This window comes from Stomoxys calcitrans, chromosome 2, assembly GCF_963082655.1.
Source record: "Stomoxys calcitrans chromosome 2, idStoCalc2.1, whole genome shotgun sequence".
Taxonomy (NCBI): Eukaryota; Metazoa; Arthropoda; class Insecta; order Diptera; family Muscidae; genus Stomoxys; species Stomoxys calcitrans.
Genome location: NC_081553.1, coordinates 16,237,329 through 16,260,139, shown reverse-complemented (window position 1 = coordinate 16,260,139; position 22,811 = coordinate 16,237,329). Strand labels below are relative to the sequence as shown.

The window sequence follows — 22,811 nt, the reverse complement described above, 5'->3', positions numbered from 1 at the left end:
GATTTTGAGTGACGCATATCGCTTCATGCGTTTTCAATGCATTCGATCTTGGGCCAAAAATACCTCAAGAGAGCAACGTGTATGGCGCCGTGGCGCTCAAACCACGGCGTGTTTCACGCTAAGCTGTCAGCCTTTGCGTTTTTTGTGATTTCGTTGCCTTGCTTGATACCATTTCAAGTCTGCCCAACTTTGTGCATGGATGGAAGGGGGGGCCAGAGAAGGTGGCAAGGGGTCATAAATTGACACTTGAACATGCTACAAATGTCAATATCATGTGTCAATGTGACACTGCTTAAGTGGCATAAACGATGACGATGACGACGACTAGAAAGACAGCGACTAGTGTTGGATTTGCCTTAATTTTAAGTCATTTAAATTCGTTGAATTTCCTCTGACGAGCTTAGCGCTTGAAATGATTGCCCAGCAGAAATTGCAAAGGAGAAGGTGTGACTATGTCTGTCTGTCTGTCTGTTTGTTTTAGGGGTCTTACGGTATTCCATGTATCGCATGTTCTACATGGGTAGAATCACTTTGCCCATGACTGTTGGTTGGATAATTAGGCTTGATGCGAACTCATTTAGATGGAAATCGCGGTGGTAATGAGGGAAATTGCTGCAGTTTCAGATTTGAAATTTCGAGATAGGCATATTCTCAATTAAGTTTCACTAAGTTTTCAAGGCAACTGCTGTCCAACAACTGAATCACTTCTCTTGTTCTTTTAACCTCTTCAAAAAGGCTGTAGTCATGTTCATATATATGAAAATTTGAAAATGTTGTTAACTCGACGACAGTTATGGCCAACTGCGACTAACCTTGAAACTCTAAAAGTTGTTCAAAATTAAGTATTCAACTTTATTTACGATGCATGCAAACTTTTGAGAGATTGCCGCTATGAATTATGAATGCCATAACAAAAAAAAAAAAATCGTCGAGTCTGACTCCACCCAATGATACAGTCATCGATACTCCCACTCTAATACCAAGTGGCAGTCACTTAAGCGGAAAGGGCAAACAGCTACAGCCACAAAGCCACTAGTAATAAATTATCAACTTCATTCCACTTGGTCTAAGCGAAACCGATAATATCGCTTAATTTTACCCAAATAGGCTATTTAATATGCCACTGTATACGACTTGATGACACGGTTTACGCCCTTAACTTCAAGTGTTGTAAATCATGTTTGAACTTTAAGCTAAACGTTATATACGATTGCTGTAAAGGTGGTCAATATAAATGTAAGAGAAAATTAAAGAAGTTATAAATCTGCAACTTATTTACAACAAATAACAAGTAATAGTGTGCTAAGTTCGGCCGGGTCGAATCTTATACACCCTCCACCATGGATCGCATTTGTCGAGTTCTTTTCCCGGCATCTAGTCTTAGGCAAAAAGAGGATAAAAGAAAAGATTTGCTCTGCTATTAGAGTGATATCAAGATACGGTCCGGTTCGGACCACAATTAAATTATATTTTGGAGACCTGTGTAAAATGTCAGCCAATTCGAATTGCGTCCTTTGGGGGCTAAAAAAGCAAAATAGAGAGATTGATTTATATGGGAACTGTATCAGGCTATAGAACGATTCAGACCATAAGAAACACGTATGTTGATGGTCATGAGATGATCCGTCGTACAAAATTTCATGCCAATCGGATAATAATTGCGACCTCTAGAGGCTCAAGAAGTCAAGATCCCAGATAGGTTTATATGGCAACTATATCAGGTTATGAAAAGATTTGAACCTTATTTGGCACAGTCGTTGAAAGTCATAATAAAATATATCATGCAAAATTTCAGCCAAATCGGATAGGAATTGCGCTCTTTAGAAGCTCAAGAAGTCAAGTCCCCAGATCGGTTTATATGACAGCTATATCAGGTTATGAACCGATTTGAGCCTTACTTGGCACAGCACAGTTAGATATCATAACAAAATACTTCGTGCAAAATTTCATTCAAATCGGATAAAAATTGCGCCCTCTAGAAGCTCAAGAAGTCAAGTCCCGAGATCGGTTTATATGACAACTTTATTAGGTTATGAACCGATTTGAACCATACATGTTAGATATCATAACAAAATACTTCGTGCAAAATTTCATTCCAATCGGATAAGAATTGCGCCCTCTAGTGGCTCAAGAAGTCAAGATTCTAGATCGGTTTTTATGGCAGCTATATCAGGTAGTGGACCGATTTGAACCATACTTAGCATAGTTGTGGGAAATCATAGCGAAACACGTCGAGTAAAATTTCATTTCAATCGGATACGAATTGCGCCCTCTAGCGGCTCAAGAAGTCAAGACCCGAAATCGGTTTATTTGGCAGCTATATCAAAACATGGACCGATATGGCCCATTTCAAGCGATTAGCTGTACTCATTCGAAAGTTAGCGTGCTTTCGACAGACAGACGGACGGACATGGCTAGATCGACTTAAAATGACATGACGATCAAGAATATATCTTTTTTATGGGGTCTCAAACGCATATTTCGAGGTGTTACAAACAGACCAAAGAGCAGTCAATAAATTTAGCAGCTCGGACGAATGCGGATGGTAAACTCGAAAAGTGACAATTTTTATACCCTCCTCCATAGGATGGGGGTATACTAATGTCGTCATTCTGTTTGTAACACCTCGAAATATGCGTCTGAGACCCCATAAAGTAGATAAATTCTTGAACGTCATGTCATTTCAAGTCGATCTATCCATGTCCGTCCGTCCGTTGAAAGCACGCTAACTTTCGAAAGAGTAAAGCTAGCTGTTTGAAATTTTGCACAAATACTGTTTATTAGTGTAGGTCGGTTGGGATTGTAAATGGGCCAAATCGGCTCATGTTTTGATATAGCTGCCATATAAAACGATCTTGGGTCTTGACTTCTTGAGCCTCTAGGGGTAGCAATTCTCGACCGATTTGACCGAAATTTTGCACGTGGTGTTTTGGTATCACTTCCAACAACTGCGCTAAGTATGGTTCAAATCGGTTTATAATTTGGTATACCTCTTATATAAAACGATCTTTGATCCGATTTGGCTGTAATTTTGCACAAAGTGTTTTGTTTTAACTTCAAACAACTTTGCTAAGTATTGTTGAAATTGGTCTATAACCTGATATAGCTGTCATATAAACCGATCTGGTGTCTTGAATTCTTCAGCCTCTAGAGGGCGCAATTCTCGTCCGATTTGACTGAAATTTTGCACGACGTGTTTTGTTGTGACTTTCAATAACTGTGCTAAATATAGTTCAAATCAGTCCATAACATGATATAGCTGTCATATAAACCGATTTGGGATCTTGACTTCTGAGTCTCAAGAGGCGATGTTATTATCCGATTTGGTTGAAATTATGTACAACGGCTTCTTCCATGACCTTCAACATACGTGTCGAATATGGTCTGAAGCGGTCTATAGCCCGATACAGCTCCCATATAACGCATGTCTCTATTGCACTTCCAGAGCCTTTTATGGGCGTAATTCTTATTCGATTTGGCTGAAATGTCACATAATGGCTTTACTATGGCTTCCAACATTTAATTTAATTGTGGTCCGAATCAGACCATAACTTGATATATGATAAAAGAACTCGACAAATGCGATCCATTGTGGAGGGTATATAAGATTCGGCCCGGCCGAACTTATCGCCTTTTTCCTGGTTTTTATACCCACCACCGAAGGATGGAGGTATATTCATTTAGTCATTCCGTTTGCACCACATCGAAATATCGATTTCCGACCCTACAAAGTATATATATTCTTGATCAACATAAAAATCTAAGACCATCTATCCATGTCCGTCCGTCTGTCTGTTGAAATCACGCTACAGTCTTTAAAAATAGAGATTTTCTGCTAAAACTTTGCACAGATACTTTTTTGGTCCATAAGCAGGTTAAGTTCGAAGATGGGCTATGTCGGACTATATCTTGATATAGCCCCCATTTAGACCGATCCGCCGATTTAGTGTCTTAGGCCCATGAAAGCCACATTTATTTTCCGATTTTGCTGAAATTTGGGACAGTGAGCTGTGTCAGGCCTCTCGACAGCCCTCTTCAATTTGGCCTAGATCGGTTCAAATTTGGATATAGCCCCCATATAGACCGATCTCTCGATTTAAGGTATTGGACACATAAAAGGTGCATTTATTGTCCGATTTCGCCGAAATTTTAGACAGTGGGTTAAGTTAATCCACTCGACATCTTTCTGCATTTTGGCCCAGATCGGTTCAAATTTGGATATAGCCCCATATAGACCGATCTTTCGATTTAAAGTTTTGGACCCATTAAGGGCGCATTTATTGTCCGATTTTACTGAACTTTGAGACAGTTGCGTTAGGCCTTTCGACAGCCCTATTCAATTTGGCCCAGATCGGTTCAAATTTGGATATAGCCCCCAATAGACCGATCTCTCGATTTAAGGTTTTGGACCCATAAAAGGCGCATTTATTGTCCGATTTCGCCGAAATTTGGGATAGGGAGTTGTGTTAGGCCCTTCGACATCTTTCTTCAATTTGGCAGAGTTCGGTCCAGATTTAGATATATCTGCCATATAGACCGATCTCTGGATTTAGGGTTTCGGATCAATGAAAGGCGCATTTATTGTCCGATTTTCCCGAAATTTGGACAGGGAGTTGTGCTATGCCTTTAGACAGCTTTCTTTTATAAGGCTCAGATCGGTTCAAATTTGGATATAGCCCCATATAGACCGATCTCTCGATTTAAGGTTTTGGACCCATAAAAGGTGCATTTATTGTCCGATTTCGACGGTTCAAATTTGGATATAGCCCCCATATAGACCGATCTCTCGATTTAAAGTTTTGGACCCATAAAAGTCGCATTTGTTGTCCGATTTCGTCGAAATTTGGGACAGGGAGTTGAGTTAGGCCTTTCGACAGCCCTCTTCAATTTGGCCGAGATCGGTTCAGATTTCGATATAGCCCCCATATATACCGATCTGCCGATTTAAGGTTTTGAACCCATAAAAAACGCATTAATTGTCCGATTTCGCCGACATTTGCGACAGGGAGTTGTGTTAGGCTCTTCGACAGCCCTCTTCAATTTGGCCCAAATCGGTTCAGATTTGGGTATAGCTGTCATATAGACCGATATCACGATTAAAAGTCTTGGCGCCATAAAAAGCACATTTATAATCCGATTTCGCTGAAATTTGAAACAGTGTCTTATGTTGGGCTCTTTGACATCCGTGTCATACATGGTTCAGATCGGTCTATATTTGCATATGGCTACCAAAAAGACCAATATTTTGTCATACAAAATTGAACAATGACTTGTACTTATTAGACGACTCAATGTCCGTGTCGAATTTGTTCAAAATCGGACCATATTTTAATATAGCTGCTATAGGAGCATAAGTTATGAATTTTTCACTGGATTATGAGGAAAGGTGGTTTACATATATACCCGAGGTGGTGGGTATCCAAATTTTAGCCCGGCTGAACATAACGCCTTTTTACTTGGTTTCTTTAATTTTAGTAAATTTTCTACAAAACGCATTTGTAAATGGTATACGGTTTAACATTAAAACAACGAGTTAAAAAATGTTGGAATTGAATTTCCATTTCAAAACGTTAAACATTTTTAATCCCCTAACCTGTTACCCCATTCAAAGATATCTATTAAAAAACTCTAACAAAAATTGTTAATTATGAAACGCCTCTTTTGAAAATTTAAGGTATTGTAATCCTACGGGTTGCATCCACTAAAAATATTTCATTTTCATTTGATGCCACAAATAATTATCACAGAAAATTATAGCTGAGACCCAGTAATTATATTTTTATGGTTTTGTTTTTTATGTAATGCATCAAAAAACATTTCCCTCTGTAGTTTTGTTTCTGTCCATACCATTTTACATTGAATTTAATGTGAAACCATTAATTAGCCAATTAAAAACAAGCCATAAAAAACGATCGCGACAAACATCAGAGAGACTGGGTATCATCTTACAAAGGAACACATGGCGCTGTTCAGGCCGATCACGTGCCGAACCCATTTACAACTGTAAACAGAGGAAATGTCAACGGCAACGCTAAGTCGACAAAGTGTTGAAGGTGCTTATGGCGGACCACCATCATGGAAAATCTAATGTCAACTTGACATAGGAAATAAAACTGTAACACAAATATGGGAGTTTAAAAGACAATTTTATGATCAGGTGGGCGTGTTAGATAAATAATAAAAACTTGTAAAAAAAAAACAATGGAATAAAAAGCAAACTGTTGCACTCTAAAAATGTCAATCAAGTAACAACTGCAACGGATTTGCTTTTTTTATAACCACGGTCATTTTGATGACAGTTATAGTGTGGAATGATAAGAGTTTAGTGTTCCATTTCTTTTCTTGTGGGCTATTTATTAATTAAATCATAAGGGGAACTTTTAATTTATGACCTCATCAAAGGGATCGCGTTAATTATACAACGCCCTATGCAAAGGGTTTCAAATATTTTACGTTGCATGTTTGGTATTTCAAAAGGAAATTATAGATCTTTTATGGGAATTTAAAAGTTTTTTATACGGTTTTATGCAGCTGAAGGGTATACAGTGTGTGTGTGGCCTTTTTGTTATAAGGTCTTCATATAATTTTGTTGTCTATTATTTTTTATGTCTATAATTTATTTTTTTATATTTTGTTTTAATATCATTAATATAGAAATGTTATTGGTTTTATTTAATAGTTTCTGGACCCACAAAAAATTCAGAACAAGTTATAGTTCGAGTCGGACTATAAATGAATGTTGAACATTGAAGAAGTCATTGTGTAACATTTCAGTTCATTCGGATAAGAATTGCACCTTGTAGGGGCTCAAGAAGAAAAATCGGGAGATAGGTTTATATGGGAGCTGTATCAAGCTATTGATCGATTCAGAACATATTAGACACGTATAATGAAAGTCATGAGAGAAGCCGTTGAACAAAATTTCAGCCAAATCGGATGAGCATTGCGCCCTCTAGAGGCTAAAGAAGTCAAGATCCCAGATCGGATCATATGGCAGCTACATTAGGTTATAGACTGATTAGCGCCATATTGCGCACAGTTGTTGGAAGTTATAACAAAACACAACGTGCAAAACTTCAGTCAAATCGGATGAGAATTGCGCGCTCTATTGGCTTAAGAAGTCAAGATCCAAGATCGGTTTATATGGCAGCTATATCAGATTATGTACCGATTTGCGCTATACTTATCATAGTTATTGAAAGCTATACCAAAACACCACGTGCAAAATTTCAGTCAAAACGGATAAGAAGTGCGCCCTCTAGAGGCTCCAGAAGTCAAGATCCCAGATCGGTTAATATGGCAGCCATATTAAAATATGGACCGATTTGAACCATGCTTAGCGCAGTTGTTGGAAGTGACACCAAAACACCATGTGCAAAATTATATTCATATCGGATGAGAATTGCGCCCTCTAAAGGGTCAAGAAGTCAAGACCCAAGATCGGTTTATATGACTGCTAAATCAAAAATGGACCGATTTGAACCATACTTATCGCAGTTGTTGGAAGTGATACCAACACACCAAGTGCAAAATTTCAGTCATATCGCACGAGAATTACGCCCTCAAGAGGCTGAAGAAGTCAAGGCCCCAGGTCGGTTTATATGGCAGCTATATCAAAATATGGATTGACTTGCCTCATTTACAATCCCAAACGACCTACACTAGTAAAAGGTATATCCTTCGAAAGTTAGCGTGCTTTCGACAGACAGACGGACGGACGGACATGGCTAGATGGACTTAAAATGACGATCAAGAATATATATACTTTATGGGGTCTCAGACGCATATTTCGAGGTGTTACCAAGAGAATGACGAAATTAGTGTGCCCCCATCCAATGGTGGACGGTATAATAATGCTTCATATAATTTAAGAAAATTCGGAGACATTATGAGATGATATTTTCGAAATCGAAAAAAAAATACCGATGCCTCAGACGGTACCGAATAAGAGGAGCGCACCAAGTCTAAGCGAAAACAAGAAAAAGAAGGACAAAGCTGTAGAAATAAGACCACCAGCGAAAACGGCTGAAAGGAAAAAGCCCGACAAAGAGGCTAAGGCGTAGAAAAGGAACCCCGCGACGAAAACCTCGTGCTCGGAAACCACGAAAACCTAGCCAACGACCTGAGGCCGTAATAATGAAGCCCAAATAAGGGCGCACCTATTCAGACGTGCTTAGGGGCGTTCGACGAAATGCAAAACCGGAGGAAGCTGAATTCGCCATCCGCTTTGTCGAGAAGACAAAAACGGGTACAATTCTCCTCGTGATGGGCAGAGGTGTTCTACGAGTCCCCTTGAGGGACTCACCAAAGGTGATGATAGAGATCCGCGACCTGGATTCCCTCTCCATCGCCAAAGAAATCACTGATGCAGTGATCCAGGATATATGGACATCAGCTAAAGTTATGACTGTGCAGCTAAATGGACCTGAGAACAGAGATGGGCCTTCATCTCCCCAATGAGCTGCTGAAGACAAGCAGGCTCCTGATTGGAATCACAAATTGTCGACTGAAATATCGATATGAGAGGAAACGTTGCTTCAGGAATTTTGGAGCGGCTTAGGAAGATGTAATGCAGGCACACAACAGGTATGCTAAGAATACTACAGGCCAACATGCACATGAGTAAGATCGCACATGGTCTCCTATCGCAAGTAGTCGCAGTACAACATGCCGATATCTTAGTTATAAGTAAACAATATAGAGAACAACGGGGCATCTGACGAAGCCAGCTGCTACCTGAATTCTAGACCGCAATGATATCTCACCTATAAGCGGTGAAAATGGGAACGCATACACTTGGGTGCAGCTATATAATTTCATGTTGTTTAGCTGCTTTATCACCGCTAGTGAAAGTATAGACGCCTTCGAAGAGAAACTTGAAAAGATCGAAGACACAATGCGAAAATTAGACGGGCATTTCATAGTGGCTGGCGATTTCAACTCTCGAGTTATAGAATAAGGCATGCCAACGACTACCTCAAGAGGAGATTAGGTTAGATTAGGGTAAAAAGAGGATGCGGATATTAATCCGCCCCAACTCAAAGCAAATCAAGAGTAACAAGAGGCTTGTTGTAAACAGAGGGAACGTGTCAAATTTAAGGCGACCTGGGCGCAATGGCACTATGTTACGAATGTCATCCGTGTCCTTACGAATGCCATCCGTGGCGCCCAATCATCCAAGTCTTTGGGCCCCGACGAAATCTCTACATTGATGTTGAAGAATTTGGATTTACCTCGAGTTGTGTACCTTATTACTGTCCTCAACCTGTCTTTGAACACTTTTTTAGTTCCCGATGTCTGGAAAATGGGCAGAGTGATCCCGCCATTGAAGCCTGGAAAGAACCCGAGTTTTGGGGATTCGTATAGACCGATCTCATTTCTCTCACCAATAGCAAAGATGCTTGAGGCATTACTCCTCCCGTGCCACGAAGGAGAATTTCCAGTCGCCGAGCATCAACATGGATTTCGAAGACTGCATAGCACAACGACTGCTTTGCATGCCATCACCGCACACATTTGCCGTGGCTTCAATCAGCCTAGGCCATGTGATAGGACGGTCCTCGTGGCACTGGACCTATCGAAGGCATTCGATACGGTCAGCCATCCCAAACTATTTGAGGACATAGCCAACATAGCCTCCAGCCAGGCTTGAAAAACTGGGTCGCGAATTATCTGTGTGGTCGCTATTCATTTGTGGAGTTTAGTGATGAGAAGTCGAAACATCGGAGAGACCATCCAAATCATCATCTTGTGGATAGATGGCCACCGCCCAGAAGCCTTAAGGTAGATCTACATGATTTAGAGCGTGAGGTTCAACGCTACAAGACAGAACCTCTAGATCTAGCGGCATATCAAGCGGGTCTAGACAACATACATGCAGAACCGGTAGCAGATGCGGTAAATGGCTACGGGGTGAATGTATTCCTTGGAGAACGAACGTCTCCAATTGCACCTGAAGAAAATGACCTCTTCTGGCAAACCAGAGTAGTTCTAGCTCAATTACGTTTCGGCAGATGCAGCCGCCTCAACTCCTACAGAGCAAGAATTGATGACGACTAGCAAGATGTATGTCCCGATTATAACCAGGCATCGCACGATACACGTCACCTGTTTAACTGCCCAACCAGACCCACTCGACTCAGACCTAGATCCCTGTGGACGCAACCCATCTTAGTCGCAGAGTTCCTGGGTCTTGGCCGTCCGTCCGGACCTCTGTCGAAAGCACGATAACTTTCGAAAGAGTAAAGCTAGCGGCTTGAAATTTTGCACACATACTTTTTAAAGGTGTAGGTCGGTTGGGATTGTAAATGGGCCATATCGGTTCATGTTTTGATATAGCTGCCATATAAACCGATCTTGGATATTGACTTCTAGAGCCACTACAGGGCGCAATTTTTATCAGAATTGGCTGATATTTTGCATGATGTGTTTTGTTATAACTTCCAACAACTATGCTAAGTATGGTTCCAATCTTTCTATAACCTGATATAGCTGCCATATAAACCGATCTTGAATCTTGACTTCTGGAGCCTCTAGAGGGCGCAATTCATATCCGATTTAGCTGAAATTTTGTATGAGTTGTTTTGTTATGACTTCCAACAATTGTTATAAGATTGGTTCAAATCTTTCCATAACCTGATATAGCTGCCATATAAACCGATATGGGGTCTTGACTTCTTTAGGCACTAGAGGGCACAATTATTATCTGATTTGGCTGAAATTTTTGCATGAGTGTCAAATATGGTCAGAATCGGTCTAAAGCCTAATACAGCTCCCTTATAAAACGATCTCCCTATTTTACTTCTTGAGCAGCTAAAGGGAGCAATTTGTATTCGAATTGGCTGAAATTTTACACAACGAATTCTACTATGGCAATTCATTTCTTTCATCATATGTTTGCCTAAAAAGAGATACCCGGAAAAGAACTCGACAAATGCGATCCATGGTGAAGGGTATATAAGATTCGACCCGGACGAACTTAGCACGCTTTTACTTGTTGTTCATTAAAAAACTCACCACCACGTAGACCTTTTGAAGCGATTTGCCGACACAAAACGCCGTATCTCCTGTATGAAATTTTCATTCCCACATATTCGATCACCAACACATAACCGATAACGACATTGGTTTATTTTCTTAATATTAGTTTCCAAGAATGATATTTTGATCCTCCCATGCAAGCAACAAAAAAAAAATATTTGTCTTTTTAGTATGAACTTTAGGCGAATTCAAGGCTAAGTGAAGACGAGTGATATCATCATGGTCACGAATTGCATTCAAACCCGCAAACTTCACTTTTCGCAACGATTGTTTATCTTCAACAGGAAGGACAGACTCATTTCATTTCACAAAAAAAAAAAGGCCGACAGAATAAATAACCCGAGATGCTAACATAGGCACCCAAAAAAAAAACAAACATGCCTACATGTATAAGCATTAATCAAATGGGTTCTTGAAGAAGATGAAATATAAATAAGTAAGGCGGCTTGAATTTGTAAAGGAATGCTAAGGCAAATGGTAAAACCGAAAAAAAGTAACAAAAAAATATAATTTTTTTTTTATTAATTATTTATTAATTTTTTTATTTTATTTATTTTATTGTAATAAAGTCTGTTTATTTGATAATATTTTCTTAATTTTTACCTTATTTAAAATATACTAAAATTCTCTTGAAAAATTTACCTGGACTTTCCACTCCTATAATGGCATCTGAATCCTCTTTGCAAATCAAGCAGCAATAATAGAAAATATTTCGGGAAATTGTTAATATCATTGTTACATAAAGTATTTAATGATGTAGAGAAGAAATCGATTAAAAACTATAGAATTTCAAAATTCCAATTCATGCAAGTTGCAAAATATTCGAAGAATTAAAAAAATTAAGAGTATTAAAAATTGCCTTAAATTTTTTTCTAAAAAAAAGTTTTAAATTTATAGCGCCTAAGAAAACTATTCAATCCAAAATGTGACTAATCATTCACATAAAAGTGACTAACCGCTGGCAGAGCTAATTTGTCTATGACAAAAGATAGCTGAAATAGGTAACCAACTAAAAATAAAACCAATGTTGTAAACAAATAGTTATTAATATTTATTACGAAATGCATCGTTTCTAATGCATATTGTTTAGGTGTTGTAATGCCTCTGACTCGGTGCTTGCACTTTAGAAAACCAACTAAAAATGTTTGTTTGGCAGAATAAGAAAAATGACGCCTAAAAAAAATTTTGTTTTTTTATTTTTTCAAGAGAGATCACACAAATGCGCTTTGAATGCATTTTAAATTCATCTTAAATGAAAATTTTAGTTTTTTGGTCTGTTTTGTCTTCGACATTTGTATAGTTTATTGTGAAATTCTTTTCGAAAGTGCATGATAAAGAGTCTTTTTTGTGAAAATTCAAAGTCAATGCAGCGCAGAAAATAGGAATGACATATGAAGTAGCAGTGTTCTGGTGAATGCAATCTTTATACTGTAGACATTTAGATAGAATTCAAATAAAAACTATTAAAAATTATTTAAAAAATGAAATAAACCATTTTCTAATGGCTGGTCGTGAATCACATGCGAAACGCATCATATAAATAGAAAAAAATATTTTAGGAATATTTTCATAATTCCATTTATAATTTATTTTTTACATAATATGCATGAATCGGTCTTAAAATACAAAAACAAGTTCTTCCATTGAAGCGCAAGTCAGTATTTTTTTTTTGGAAAGTATGTAAGAATTTCTAAAATCCAAGACCATTTTCTAATTTTTTCCTACTTTTTCAATTTTTGTGCTCCTTTTTGCACTCTTGTGGGACAAACTCTCATGTGTTCTCACAGCAAGCAAAATCAGGTTTTGCACCTTGCCTGCAGAGGAAGACCTCTTGAATTTGGGTGATTTTTTGTTTATTTTGTTAGTTTGTGTGTATAACTGATAACTGGCAAACAAACTAAGTTGAATTTTTTCTTTCGCAGATCAATGTTACTCTTTTACTGAATACTGAAATGAAAAGATGCACAAGACTCATTTATCATGAACAAGCACAACATTCGGTAAGTAACGGACAATGGCAAAACAAAAAAAGGAACACCAAACTATTGCTTTTCTTATGCACTAACTGTTCAAACTCTGATGGAATACTAAAAAAATTTAAAACATTTGTTTTCTAAATATATGCATTCATATAGGTGTTTTGTTCGTTTAATAAAGAAAAAAATTCCAGAATTAATGTTGATTTTTTATGTTTACCAAAATTGACTTCCCTAAATGCCCGAATCAGATCATACCATTCTGGAAGTACATGTATACCATGTACGCGTTCGTATATCCATTTTCTAACTCTATCTCTCTTTCTCTCACAAAATCTCTTTCTATCTCTCTCTCACACAAAATACAGAAATACGAACATTGCCAACACTTTAGGAACAATATTCATAAAATACATGAATTTTTATTTTTTTTTTTTGTGTACAACAAAAAAAAGCCAACAATTTCATATTTAAACAAGTAAAAAGGCATTAAGTTCGGTTGGGCCGAACTTTGGATACCCACCACCTCGGGTATATGTGTAAACTCTATTTCGTCACAACCCGGTGAAAAAACTTAAGCACCCAAATTCGGCACGGACATTGAGTGATCTAATATATATATATTTCACAATTCAATTTTGTAGAACAAAATATTGGTCTTTTTGGCAGATATATCCAATTAAAAGCCGATCTGAACCATATTAAGGTCGGATATTGTAAGGCTCAGAAAAACTCACTGTTTCAGATTTGAGTGAAATCGGGTAATAAATAAAGCGTTTATGGGCTTCAGACCCTTTATCGGGAGATCGGTCTATATGGCAGCTATATCTAAATATAGTCCAATCAAAACCATATTTAGATCAGATGTCGGGATGCTTAAAATAACCCACTGTTTTAAATTTCAGCGAAGTCGGGTTATAAATAAAGCTTTAATGGGCTTCAGACCCTTTATCGGGAGATCGGTCTATATGGAAGCTATATCAAAATATAAACCGATCTAATCCATATTTAGATCAAATGTTGGGAGCCTTAAAATAACCCACTGTTGCAAATTTCAGTGAAATCGGTTAAATCATGAAGCTTTTATGGGCTTCAGACCCTTAATCGGGAGATCGGTCTATATGGTAGCTTTATCTAAATATGAACCGTTCTAATCCATATTTAAATCAGATGTTGGGAGCCTTAAAATAACCCATTGTTGCCAATTTCAGCGAAACCGGTTAAAGCATAAAGCTTTTATGGGCTTCAGATCCTTCATCGGGAGATCGGTCTTTATGGTAGCTATAGCTCCCATATAAACCGATCTCCCGATTTCAATACTTGAGCCCATGCAAGCCGCAATTTTTGTCCGATTTGGCTGAAATTTTGCACATAGTGTTGCTTTATGAATTCCAATAACTGTAGCAAGTATGGTTCAAATAGGTCTTTAATCTGATATAGCTCCCATATAAAGCGATCTCCCAATTTCAATACTTGAGCCCATGGAAGCCACAATTTTTGTCCGATTTGGCTGAAATTTTGCACATAGTGTTCTGTTATGACTTCCAATAACTTTGACAAGTACGATTCAAATCGGTCTATAACATGATATAGCTCCCTTAAAAATCGATCTCCCAATTTGACTTCTTGAGCCCTTGGAAGTCACAATTTTTTTCCGATTTGGATAAAATTTTACACATAGTGTTCTGTTATGACTTCCAATAACTGTGCCAAGTACGATTCAAATCGGTCAAGAACATGATATAGCTGTCATATAAACTGATCTCCCGATTTGACTTCTAAAGCCCCTGGAAGCCACAATTACGACTTCCAAAAACTGTGCCAAGTACAGCCCAAATCGCTCCATAACCTGATATAGCTACCATATAAACCGATCTCCCGATTTATTTCTTGAGCACCTGGAAGCCTCCATTTTCATCCGATTTGGCTGAAATTTTGCAGTGTTCGGTTATGACTCTCAACAACTGCGCCAAGTACGGTCCAATTCGGTCTATAACTACATATAGCTCCCATATTTTAGCAGAATCCATGGTGGTGGGTTCCCAAGATTCGGCCCGGCCGAACTTAGCACGTTTTACTTTTTAGCTTTTAGAGTGCACAACAAGCCGATTGCTGGCTTAGGTGTATGCCCATAGTGGTATGGGACAGATTAATATCCGCACCCTCTTTTCAACCTAACCTAACCTACTACTACTACTACTACTACTAAATTTCCCATGAACATTTCACTATGAAACAGTGAATACTTTTCTCTTATCAATGAGCGCAGTCAGGCTCAATGATAAGGGGCCTCCTTTTTTATGCCGAGTCCGAACGGCGTGCCGCAAGCGACACCACTTGGTAGAGAAGTTTTAACAGGGCAGCATACCACACAAATATTCTCAGCATTAGTAAAGGGATAATCATCGCAGAAAATTTTTAAGTTCAAGCCGGGAGTTGAATTCAGGCATTCGGCGTCATAGAAGTTTTTACATGGCAAAGTACCTCACAAATGTCGTCAAAAATTTTTTCCCATGTTTATGCCAGGACTGAACCCAGGAGTTCGGAGTCATAGGCGGATATGATAACCTCTGCGTTTCGGGGACTCCGGGTGGATCACTCAATTTTCACTTTAAAAGCCTATGTTGCTTAACATTTGCCCATTTCTCTTTTAAGACCTTTACCAATTTTGATCGAAATCGGTTCACATTTAGATCTAAATCCCATATATATTTTGGTCCGATTTTGTCAAGTATTGCAAAAATTAGTTAATTTTTAAACCGATGCTCTCAAAATTCAACACCAAAGTACCTTTTAAACCAGTAGTAAAATATTGCGATGTGTTATAAACGGAATGAAGATATTCCTCCTCCTCCTGCAATGGAGGCTATCCAAACTTCTAAATAACATCATATGAACTAATGCTACTTTATTGAACACAACTGTTTCTATTTTATGCATCTTCTGGTATTTCAGTTGCATTTTACGGAATGCTTGATGAAATACTTGAAAATAGCAGAGGGGGATCATAATTTCAAAATACATTTTTTTTTTCTTAGTTCAAAAGCTGTTTGGATGTCTGTTTTGTTGAATATTTGTGTTGTACATGACGTCGAGTTATTATACGCACAAAACTAGTGTCTGCTCACAAAATGTTTGACTTTGAAATCATTTTCACACTGATCTCCTTTCCCTACCAAAATATGGTACAAAGTGTCTTTGGCATGATATTAGAAGGAAGAGAGGGGGGTGGTATTGGTTGATCCAAAGGGGTTGGGTGGGTTACTTGTGCGTATTTGAATAAGGTGCCTGAGATTGACATCTGTTTTATGATATTCAGAAACTACTGCTCGCACAGAAACACAAAAGACTGCATTTTCTTTTAAGACACTTCAACAACTATGGGGCCAAGAGTCAAAGACAAAAACTGAATTTTTTTTAGAAGACAACAAAAATCGAAAAAAAAAATTTTTAAAAATGTAAACAAATGGAATAAAGCCAACTATGTTTGGAGGCGTAACATGCATAAGGTGGCTCTATTGGCTGTGTAGCATGGTGTTGGTGGCAATGGTGATGGTGATGTTGATGCTGATAATCGGGCCACCTCAGTGACCGGAAAAATGTGGGCAGGTAGCAAGGCTTTTAAGAAATTTCATACAGATACGTAGTTTTGATTTTCCAATAGTTTAAAGGCATTCCTATATTTTTGTGTGTTCTAAAACTAAACATTGATGGGGAATTATGAGAAGCTTTTGGATTTGTAAACAATGCAAAGGTGTTTATTTGGGATTTATTGAATAAATGTGGGTATTTAAAGAATATTTTTTTTGGGGGTGAAATTCTCTTCACTTACCTTCATTCACGTAACCTCCCTCCATGGTGCCAAATGTGTACAACTTGTTGCCTTTAATTTTTACCGCCTTTCAGAAGAGTTTTCCCAACGAAAATTTAAAACACAAAAAAGATGATGGATTTGTTTGGATTTTCTGTACTATTTAAGAAAACTTTGACACTGATTTTATTTAGGAAAAAATATTTTTTTAACAAACAGAAAAAATTATTTAAAAACACGTTTAGAGGTTTTAATTAAGCACTGAAAATAAAAGAATTTTTTTAAAATTTTTTTTTAACTAAAAAACACTTGAATTTCTATGCACTATTGAATTTCACAATTTCAAAAATTTCCATTTCATAACTGAAGCACTTCAAATTATATTTTCTTCTTTCGAAACACCCTTAACCGAAACTATTTGATACAAATTTATTTTAGCACTTGTATTTTATGGCTGCCATTTCTGTTTTTATAGGTTTGGAATTGATTTTAGAATATTTTATGGTGACATGGACCCTTGGGCTGCTGGGAGTGACTTGTTCTCCCTTTAATTGGAATGTTGGCAGGAAGAGTGAATTTTTGGGTGGAAATTGTTCCCTTTGTTTACTTTTATGGCCTCATAACACTACACCCAAAACACTATATTTTTTATTTTGTTAATAGTTTCTTTTTTTTCGTTACTGATTAAACAAAAAGTTTTAATAGTTGTTGGCCGGAACAAAATAAAATGTCGGTTTTGTTGCTTGTTCATAAAACTAAAAACATTGTTACATGTTTACTTCAAGTTTAGTTTTTTTCTAAACATTATTTCCTAGTGATTAACCCCTCGTGAGTTTTGGCCGGCTGCTGCAAGTTCATATTTTGTTAATGATGCCAGCTCATAGCATGGACCAATCTGCAATGGGAAAAAAAGACAAAAATAAAACTATTAATTTTCTTGTCATGTAGCTGCTTATGTTTACTAGGTACTATCATAAAATCTTTTATTGTTTTAAATGTCAGCAATTATAATAAATCATTGGTGAAAATTGTTTTATGATTGTGGTCTTTTAGAGTTTTATGGGTATAGACAAGGAAGGCCTATATGAGCAAGAGTAGGTATATTTGAAATAAGAAACAAGTAAAAAGGCTTTAAATTCGGCCGGGCCAAACTTTGACTACCCACCACCTCGGGTATATAGATAAACCACCTTTCGTCAGATTCCGATGAAAAATGCATAATTTATGCCCCCATAGCAGCTTTGTTGAAATATGGTCCGATTTAGACCAAATTCTACATGGATAATAAGTACAAGTCATTGTTCAATTTTGCAGAACAAAATATTGGTCTTATTGGTAGCCATATCGAAATATAGACCTATCTGAACAATATACGATACGGATGACGAAAAGTCTAACATAAGCCCCTGTGTCAAATTTGAGCGAAATTGGATTATAAATGCGCCTTTTATGGGGCCAAGACTTTAAAGCGAGATATCGGTCTATATGGCAGCTATATCCAAACCGGGACCGATTTGAGACGAATGTCGAAAGACGAATGTCGAAGGGCCAAACACAACTCACTGTCCCAAATTTCGACGAAATCGGACAATAAATGCGGCTTTTATGGGCCCAAACGTTTATATCGAGAGATCGGTCTATATGGCAGATATATCCAAATCTGGATCGATCTGGGCCATACTGCAAAAAGCTGTTGAGGGGCCTAACATAACTCACTGCCCCAAATTTCAACGACATTGGACAATAAATGCGTATTTTATGGGTCCAAAACCTTAAATCGAGTGATCGGTCTATATGGCAGCTATATCCAAATCTGGACCGATCTGTGACATACTGAAGAAAGATATCGAGGGGCCTAACGTAACTCACTATCCCAAAATTCGACGAAGTCGGACAATAAATGCGCCTTTTATGGGCCCAAAACCTTAAATCGAGAGATCGGTCTGAGCCAAATTGAATTATAATGTTGAAGTGCCTTACACAACTCACTGTCCCAAATTTCGGCGAAATCGGATAATAAATGCGACTTTTATGGGTCCAAGACCTTAAATCGAGAGATCGGTCTATATGGCAGTTATATCCATATCAAGACCTATCTATGCCATATTAAAGAAAGATGTCGAGGGGCCTAACTTGACTCACTGTCCCAAATTTCGGCGAAATCGGATAATAAATGCAACTTTTATGGGCCCAAGACCTTATATTGAGAGATCGGTCTATGTGGCAGCTATATCCAAATCTGAACCGATCTAAGGCAAATTGAAGAAAGATGTCGAAGGGCCTAACAAAGCTCACTGTCCCAAATTTCAGCAAAATCGGATAATAAATGTGGCTTTTATGGGCCTAAGACCCCAATTCCGCGGATCGGTCTATATGGGAGCTATATCAAATCGGTCTATAACCTGATATAGCTCCCATGTAAACCAGTCCCTCGATCATCTCTGTTCGGTTCCTAGAAGCTTTAATTTTCGCTGGTTTGAGGGAAGCTTGGTATGTAGAATAAAATTATGCCCTTCATTAAAATTTATTTTGCATATTTGAACGGGCCAAATCGGATCGTATTTGAATATATGCAGCTACCATATAGACCTATGTATGGATCTATGCATGATCTTTAAGATCTTGAACTCATAGAAGGCGCATATTTTATCATATTTTGGGAAAAAAAAATTGGAGCAGTGGATTGGATCCGAATCGATTATAGTCAACCGCAGAACTTATTTAGATATGACTACCATATCCACCGATGCATTTAAGGTAAAAACGCGCATTTAGTACCCGGTTTGGTTGAAATTTGTAACCGTGAGGTACGCTAGGCTAAAAGGTATCCTAACCAATTATGGTTTACATCACACTTAATTTGGATATACCTGCAGTTTAGGACGATCTGCCAATTTAGGTTCATAACAACCTCATTTATCAACCGTTTTCCCCGAAATTTTAATCTAAAGGTTGTAACGATTCATTGGCGACTCGTACACAACACATCTTTTTAGGCTTTTTTCGTCCCCGAATATTATGCTTATTGACTTCACATTTTGCATATTACGACAACCACTGTGGCCACTGTGCAGTTGTCATCTCTCTATCCACTGTGCCTCAGTGTCCGTCCGCAGTTATTTATGTAAATACTCATATGCCAGCACATTGTTACACACATCATTATTCACGGGCTGACCACACAACCATCCGTACAATTGTTTATTGATATGAACATACGATGGCCGTGGTTATCCGCGCAGGTGGTGGATATTCATACACACTAGTAAGAAGGGTATACGATCTGATGTGGGAATGGGCATTTATATCTTGGCACTGGTGATCCGGTTAAATGTCGTTATTCGACGTCTTTTTTAACAGGACAAGTGGAATATATTTCTCACTTGGTTCATTTGACAGTCTGAACTTAATGTCACACCTTTTTGAGGAAGGGCATGAGTCGCTTGAGCAGACGAAACCATTAGACGTGAAACCACCAGTCGTTCACTCCGAAGCCCTTGAGATCTCATCAACTAACGCGATTCGTTCGCTTCCCTACGCGACTCGTTCGCTTTGTAACGCAATCCGTTCGCTTCTCAACGCGACTCGTTCGCTTCTCTACGCGATCCGTTCGATTCCTTACGCGACTCGTTCGCTTCCTAACGCGATCAGTTCGCTTCCCATCGCGACTCGTTCGCTTCCTAAGGCTATCAGTTCGCTTCCCAACTGGTCTTATCTTTATCCGTCCGAATACCGAAGAAATCTTTCCCGGGATATCTATGCGTATCCCGAAAGGAATATTTTAGTATGTTATTATTTAAAGTTTGTGGGTCCTTAAGGTTAAACCCTGGACGACCTTTTCTCTACCTCAGCTGAAGACAAAACCACGTTAAAAGCTTACATCAGGCTTCTTGGTGACTGAACTAAACATGTCCACATCGACCAATATAGATAAAGTAGAGTTAAAATAAAATTGGATGATAAAATTGGTGATGTGTATCCAAAGTTCGGAGCGGCCAAACTTAGTGCATTTTTACTTGTATTTCAAGAAAATCTTCTTTTTGTAAACCTGAATTATAATCCATTTTTGATAAAAATTAATGTACTCCCCATCCTAAGGTAATGATTAAAAAATTCCCACTGTGCGGGGAGAATTAAAATTTAATTTTTTTTTTAATATTTTAACAGTTTTCAGGCGAAATAAGACTTTACCATTTGGATCGAATGATTCAACAAGTTTGTTAAAGAGTCATTGCTGAAATATTTCCTAGAAAAAAATATGGCAAATTTACGATGCAATGACACCACATTCGCAACGGCATTACGCGTACCGTATTCTTATCTTATTTTGCACCATTTGATAAATATTTTTATTTATTCCAGCACAATTCTGGGATTTAGATATCTCAACTCGCTTTATGGTGGAAGATGTTGTTGGTGTTAAATTCTAATCCGGGCAAAATTTATTAGCTGTCACTTTATTACCTGCTTAAAAACTATGCTTCTCTAGGTAATTTAGTATTTTAATTCAGTAATGTGCTGAGTCCGTTAAAGACAATTAAAGCAATACATGGAAATTTTAGGTCCTTGCCGTCGATACCAACCTCCTTTTTATACCCTCCACCATAGGATGGAAGAGGAGGTCGCCACATAAACCGATCTCCCGATTAGACTTCTTGAGCCTCTGAGGGCGTAATTCTTATCGGATTTGATTTAAAATTTCAGCAAAATCGGGTAATAAATGCAGCTTTTATGGGCTTCAGACCCTTTATCGGCAGATCGGTCTATATGGCAGCTATATACAAATATAGTCTGATCTGAACCAAATTTGGATCAGTTGTCGGGAAGTTTAAAACTACTCCCTGTTTCAAATTTCAGCAAAATCGGGTAATAAATGAAGCTTTTATCCGCTTCAGACTTTAAATCGCTTCAGACTTTAGATCGGTCTATATGGCAGCTATATCTAAATAGAGTCCGATCGGAACATATTTGGGCTGATATCGGAAAGTTTAAAAAAACTCACAGTTTCAAATTTTAGCAAAATCGGGTAATAAATGTTGCTTTTACGGGTTTCATACTCTAAATCGGCAGATCGGTCGATATGGCAGCTATATTCAAATATGGTCCGATTTGGCCCGTTCGAGAACCTAAAATGCGTGCAGCAAAAAGACGTATCTGTGAGAAATTTTAGCTCAATATCCCAATATTTGAATAGATTTTGACAAACACATAGATATCGTAAAAACGCCTTAGAATTTTGCGACGATTCGAAATATATATACAGTTGGGCCTCGATTATCCGGCTCGCTTGGGACCGAGCAGGTTTTTTCTTAAATTTAATTTTTTATGTGTTTTTATTGATTTGTTGTTCCTTTTTTCGCGCGAATTCTTAATATTTTTTTGGTTAGTTTGTACGCGATGTACCTGCATTACATGTTTCGCCTTTGTTGCCTAAGGTAATGGGCCAACCTTGGGTCTTGACTTCTTGAGCCTCTAGAGGGCACAATTCTTATCCGATTTGAATGAAATTTTGCATGACGTGTTTTGTTACGACTTCCAACAACTGTGCTAAGAATAGTCCAAATCTGTCCATAACCTGATATAGCTGCTATATAAACCGATACGGGGTCTTGACTTCTTGAGCCAATAGAGCGCGCAATTCTTATCCAATTTGGCTAAATTTTTGCATGAGGTGTTTTGTTATGACTTCCAATAACTGTGCGAAGTATGGCGCAAATCGGTACATAACGTGATATAGCTGCCATATAAACCGATCTGGGATCTTGACTTCTTGAGCCTCTAGAGGGCGCAATTCTTGTTCGATTTGAGTGAAATTTTGCAAGTAGTCTTTTGACATCACTTCCAATAACTGTGTTAGGTATGATTCAAATCGGTTCATATTCTGATGTAGCTGTCTTACAAACCGATCTGGGGTCTTGACTTCTTGAGCCAATAGAGCGCGCAATTCTCATCCGATATGGCTGAAATTTAGCATGAGGTATTTT

The 22,811-nt window shown here is 38.0% G+C and overlaps 1 protein-coding gene across 4 annotated transcripts in view; it reads right to left on the bottom strand.

Annotated features, from left to right (window-relative positions):
- Positions 1–22,811, bottom strand: part of LOC106083827 (aminopeptidase N) — a 324,056-nt gene that overhangs the window by 187,960 nt on the left and 113,285 nt on the right. For 2 of the 4 annotated variants that reach the window (XM_059362205.1, XM_013247081.2), the window contains 2 exons: positions 16,849–17,088; positions 11,683–11,718 (listed from right to left, as the gene is read on the bottom strand). In XM_059362205.1, the coding sequence (XP_059218188.1) occupies positions 11,683–11,718; positions 16,849–16,873 (61 nt within the window). In that variant the 5' untranslated portion in view covers positions 16,874–17,088. Of the gene's footprint in view, positions 1–11,682; positions 11,719–16,848; positions 17,089–22,811 lie in introns of those variants that run through there. The other 2 variants (XM_059362206.1, XM_013247082.2) reach the window with 2 other exon arrangements.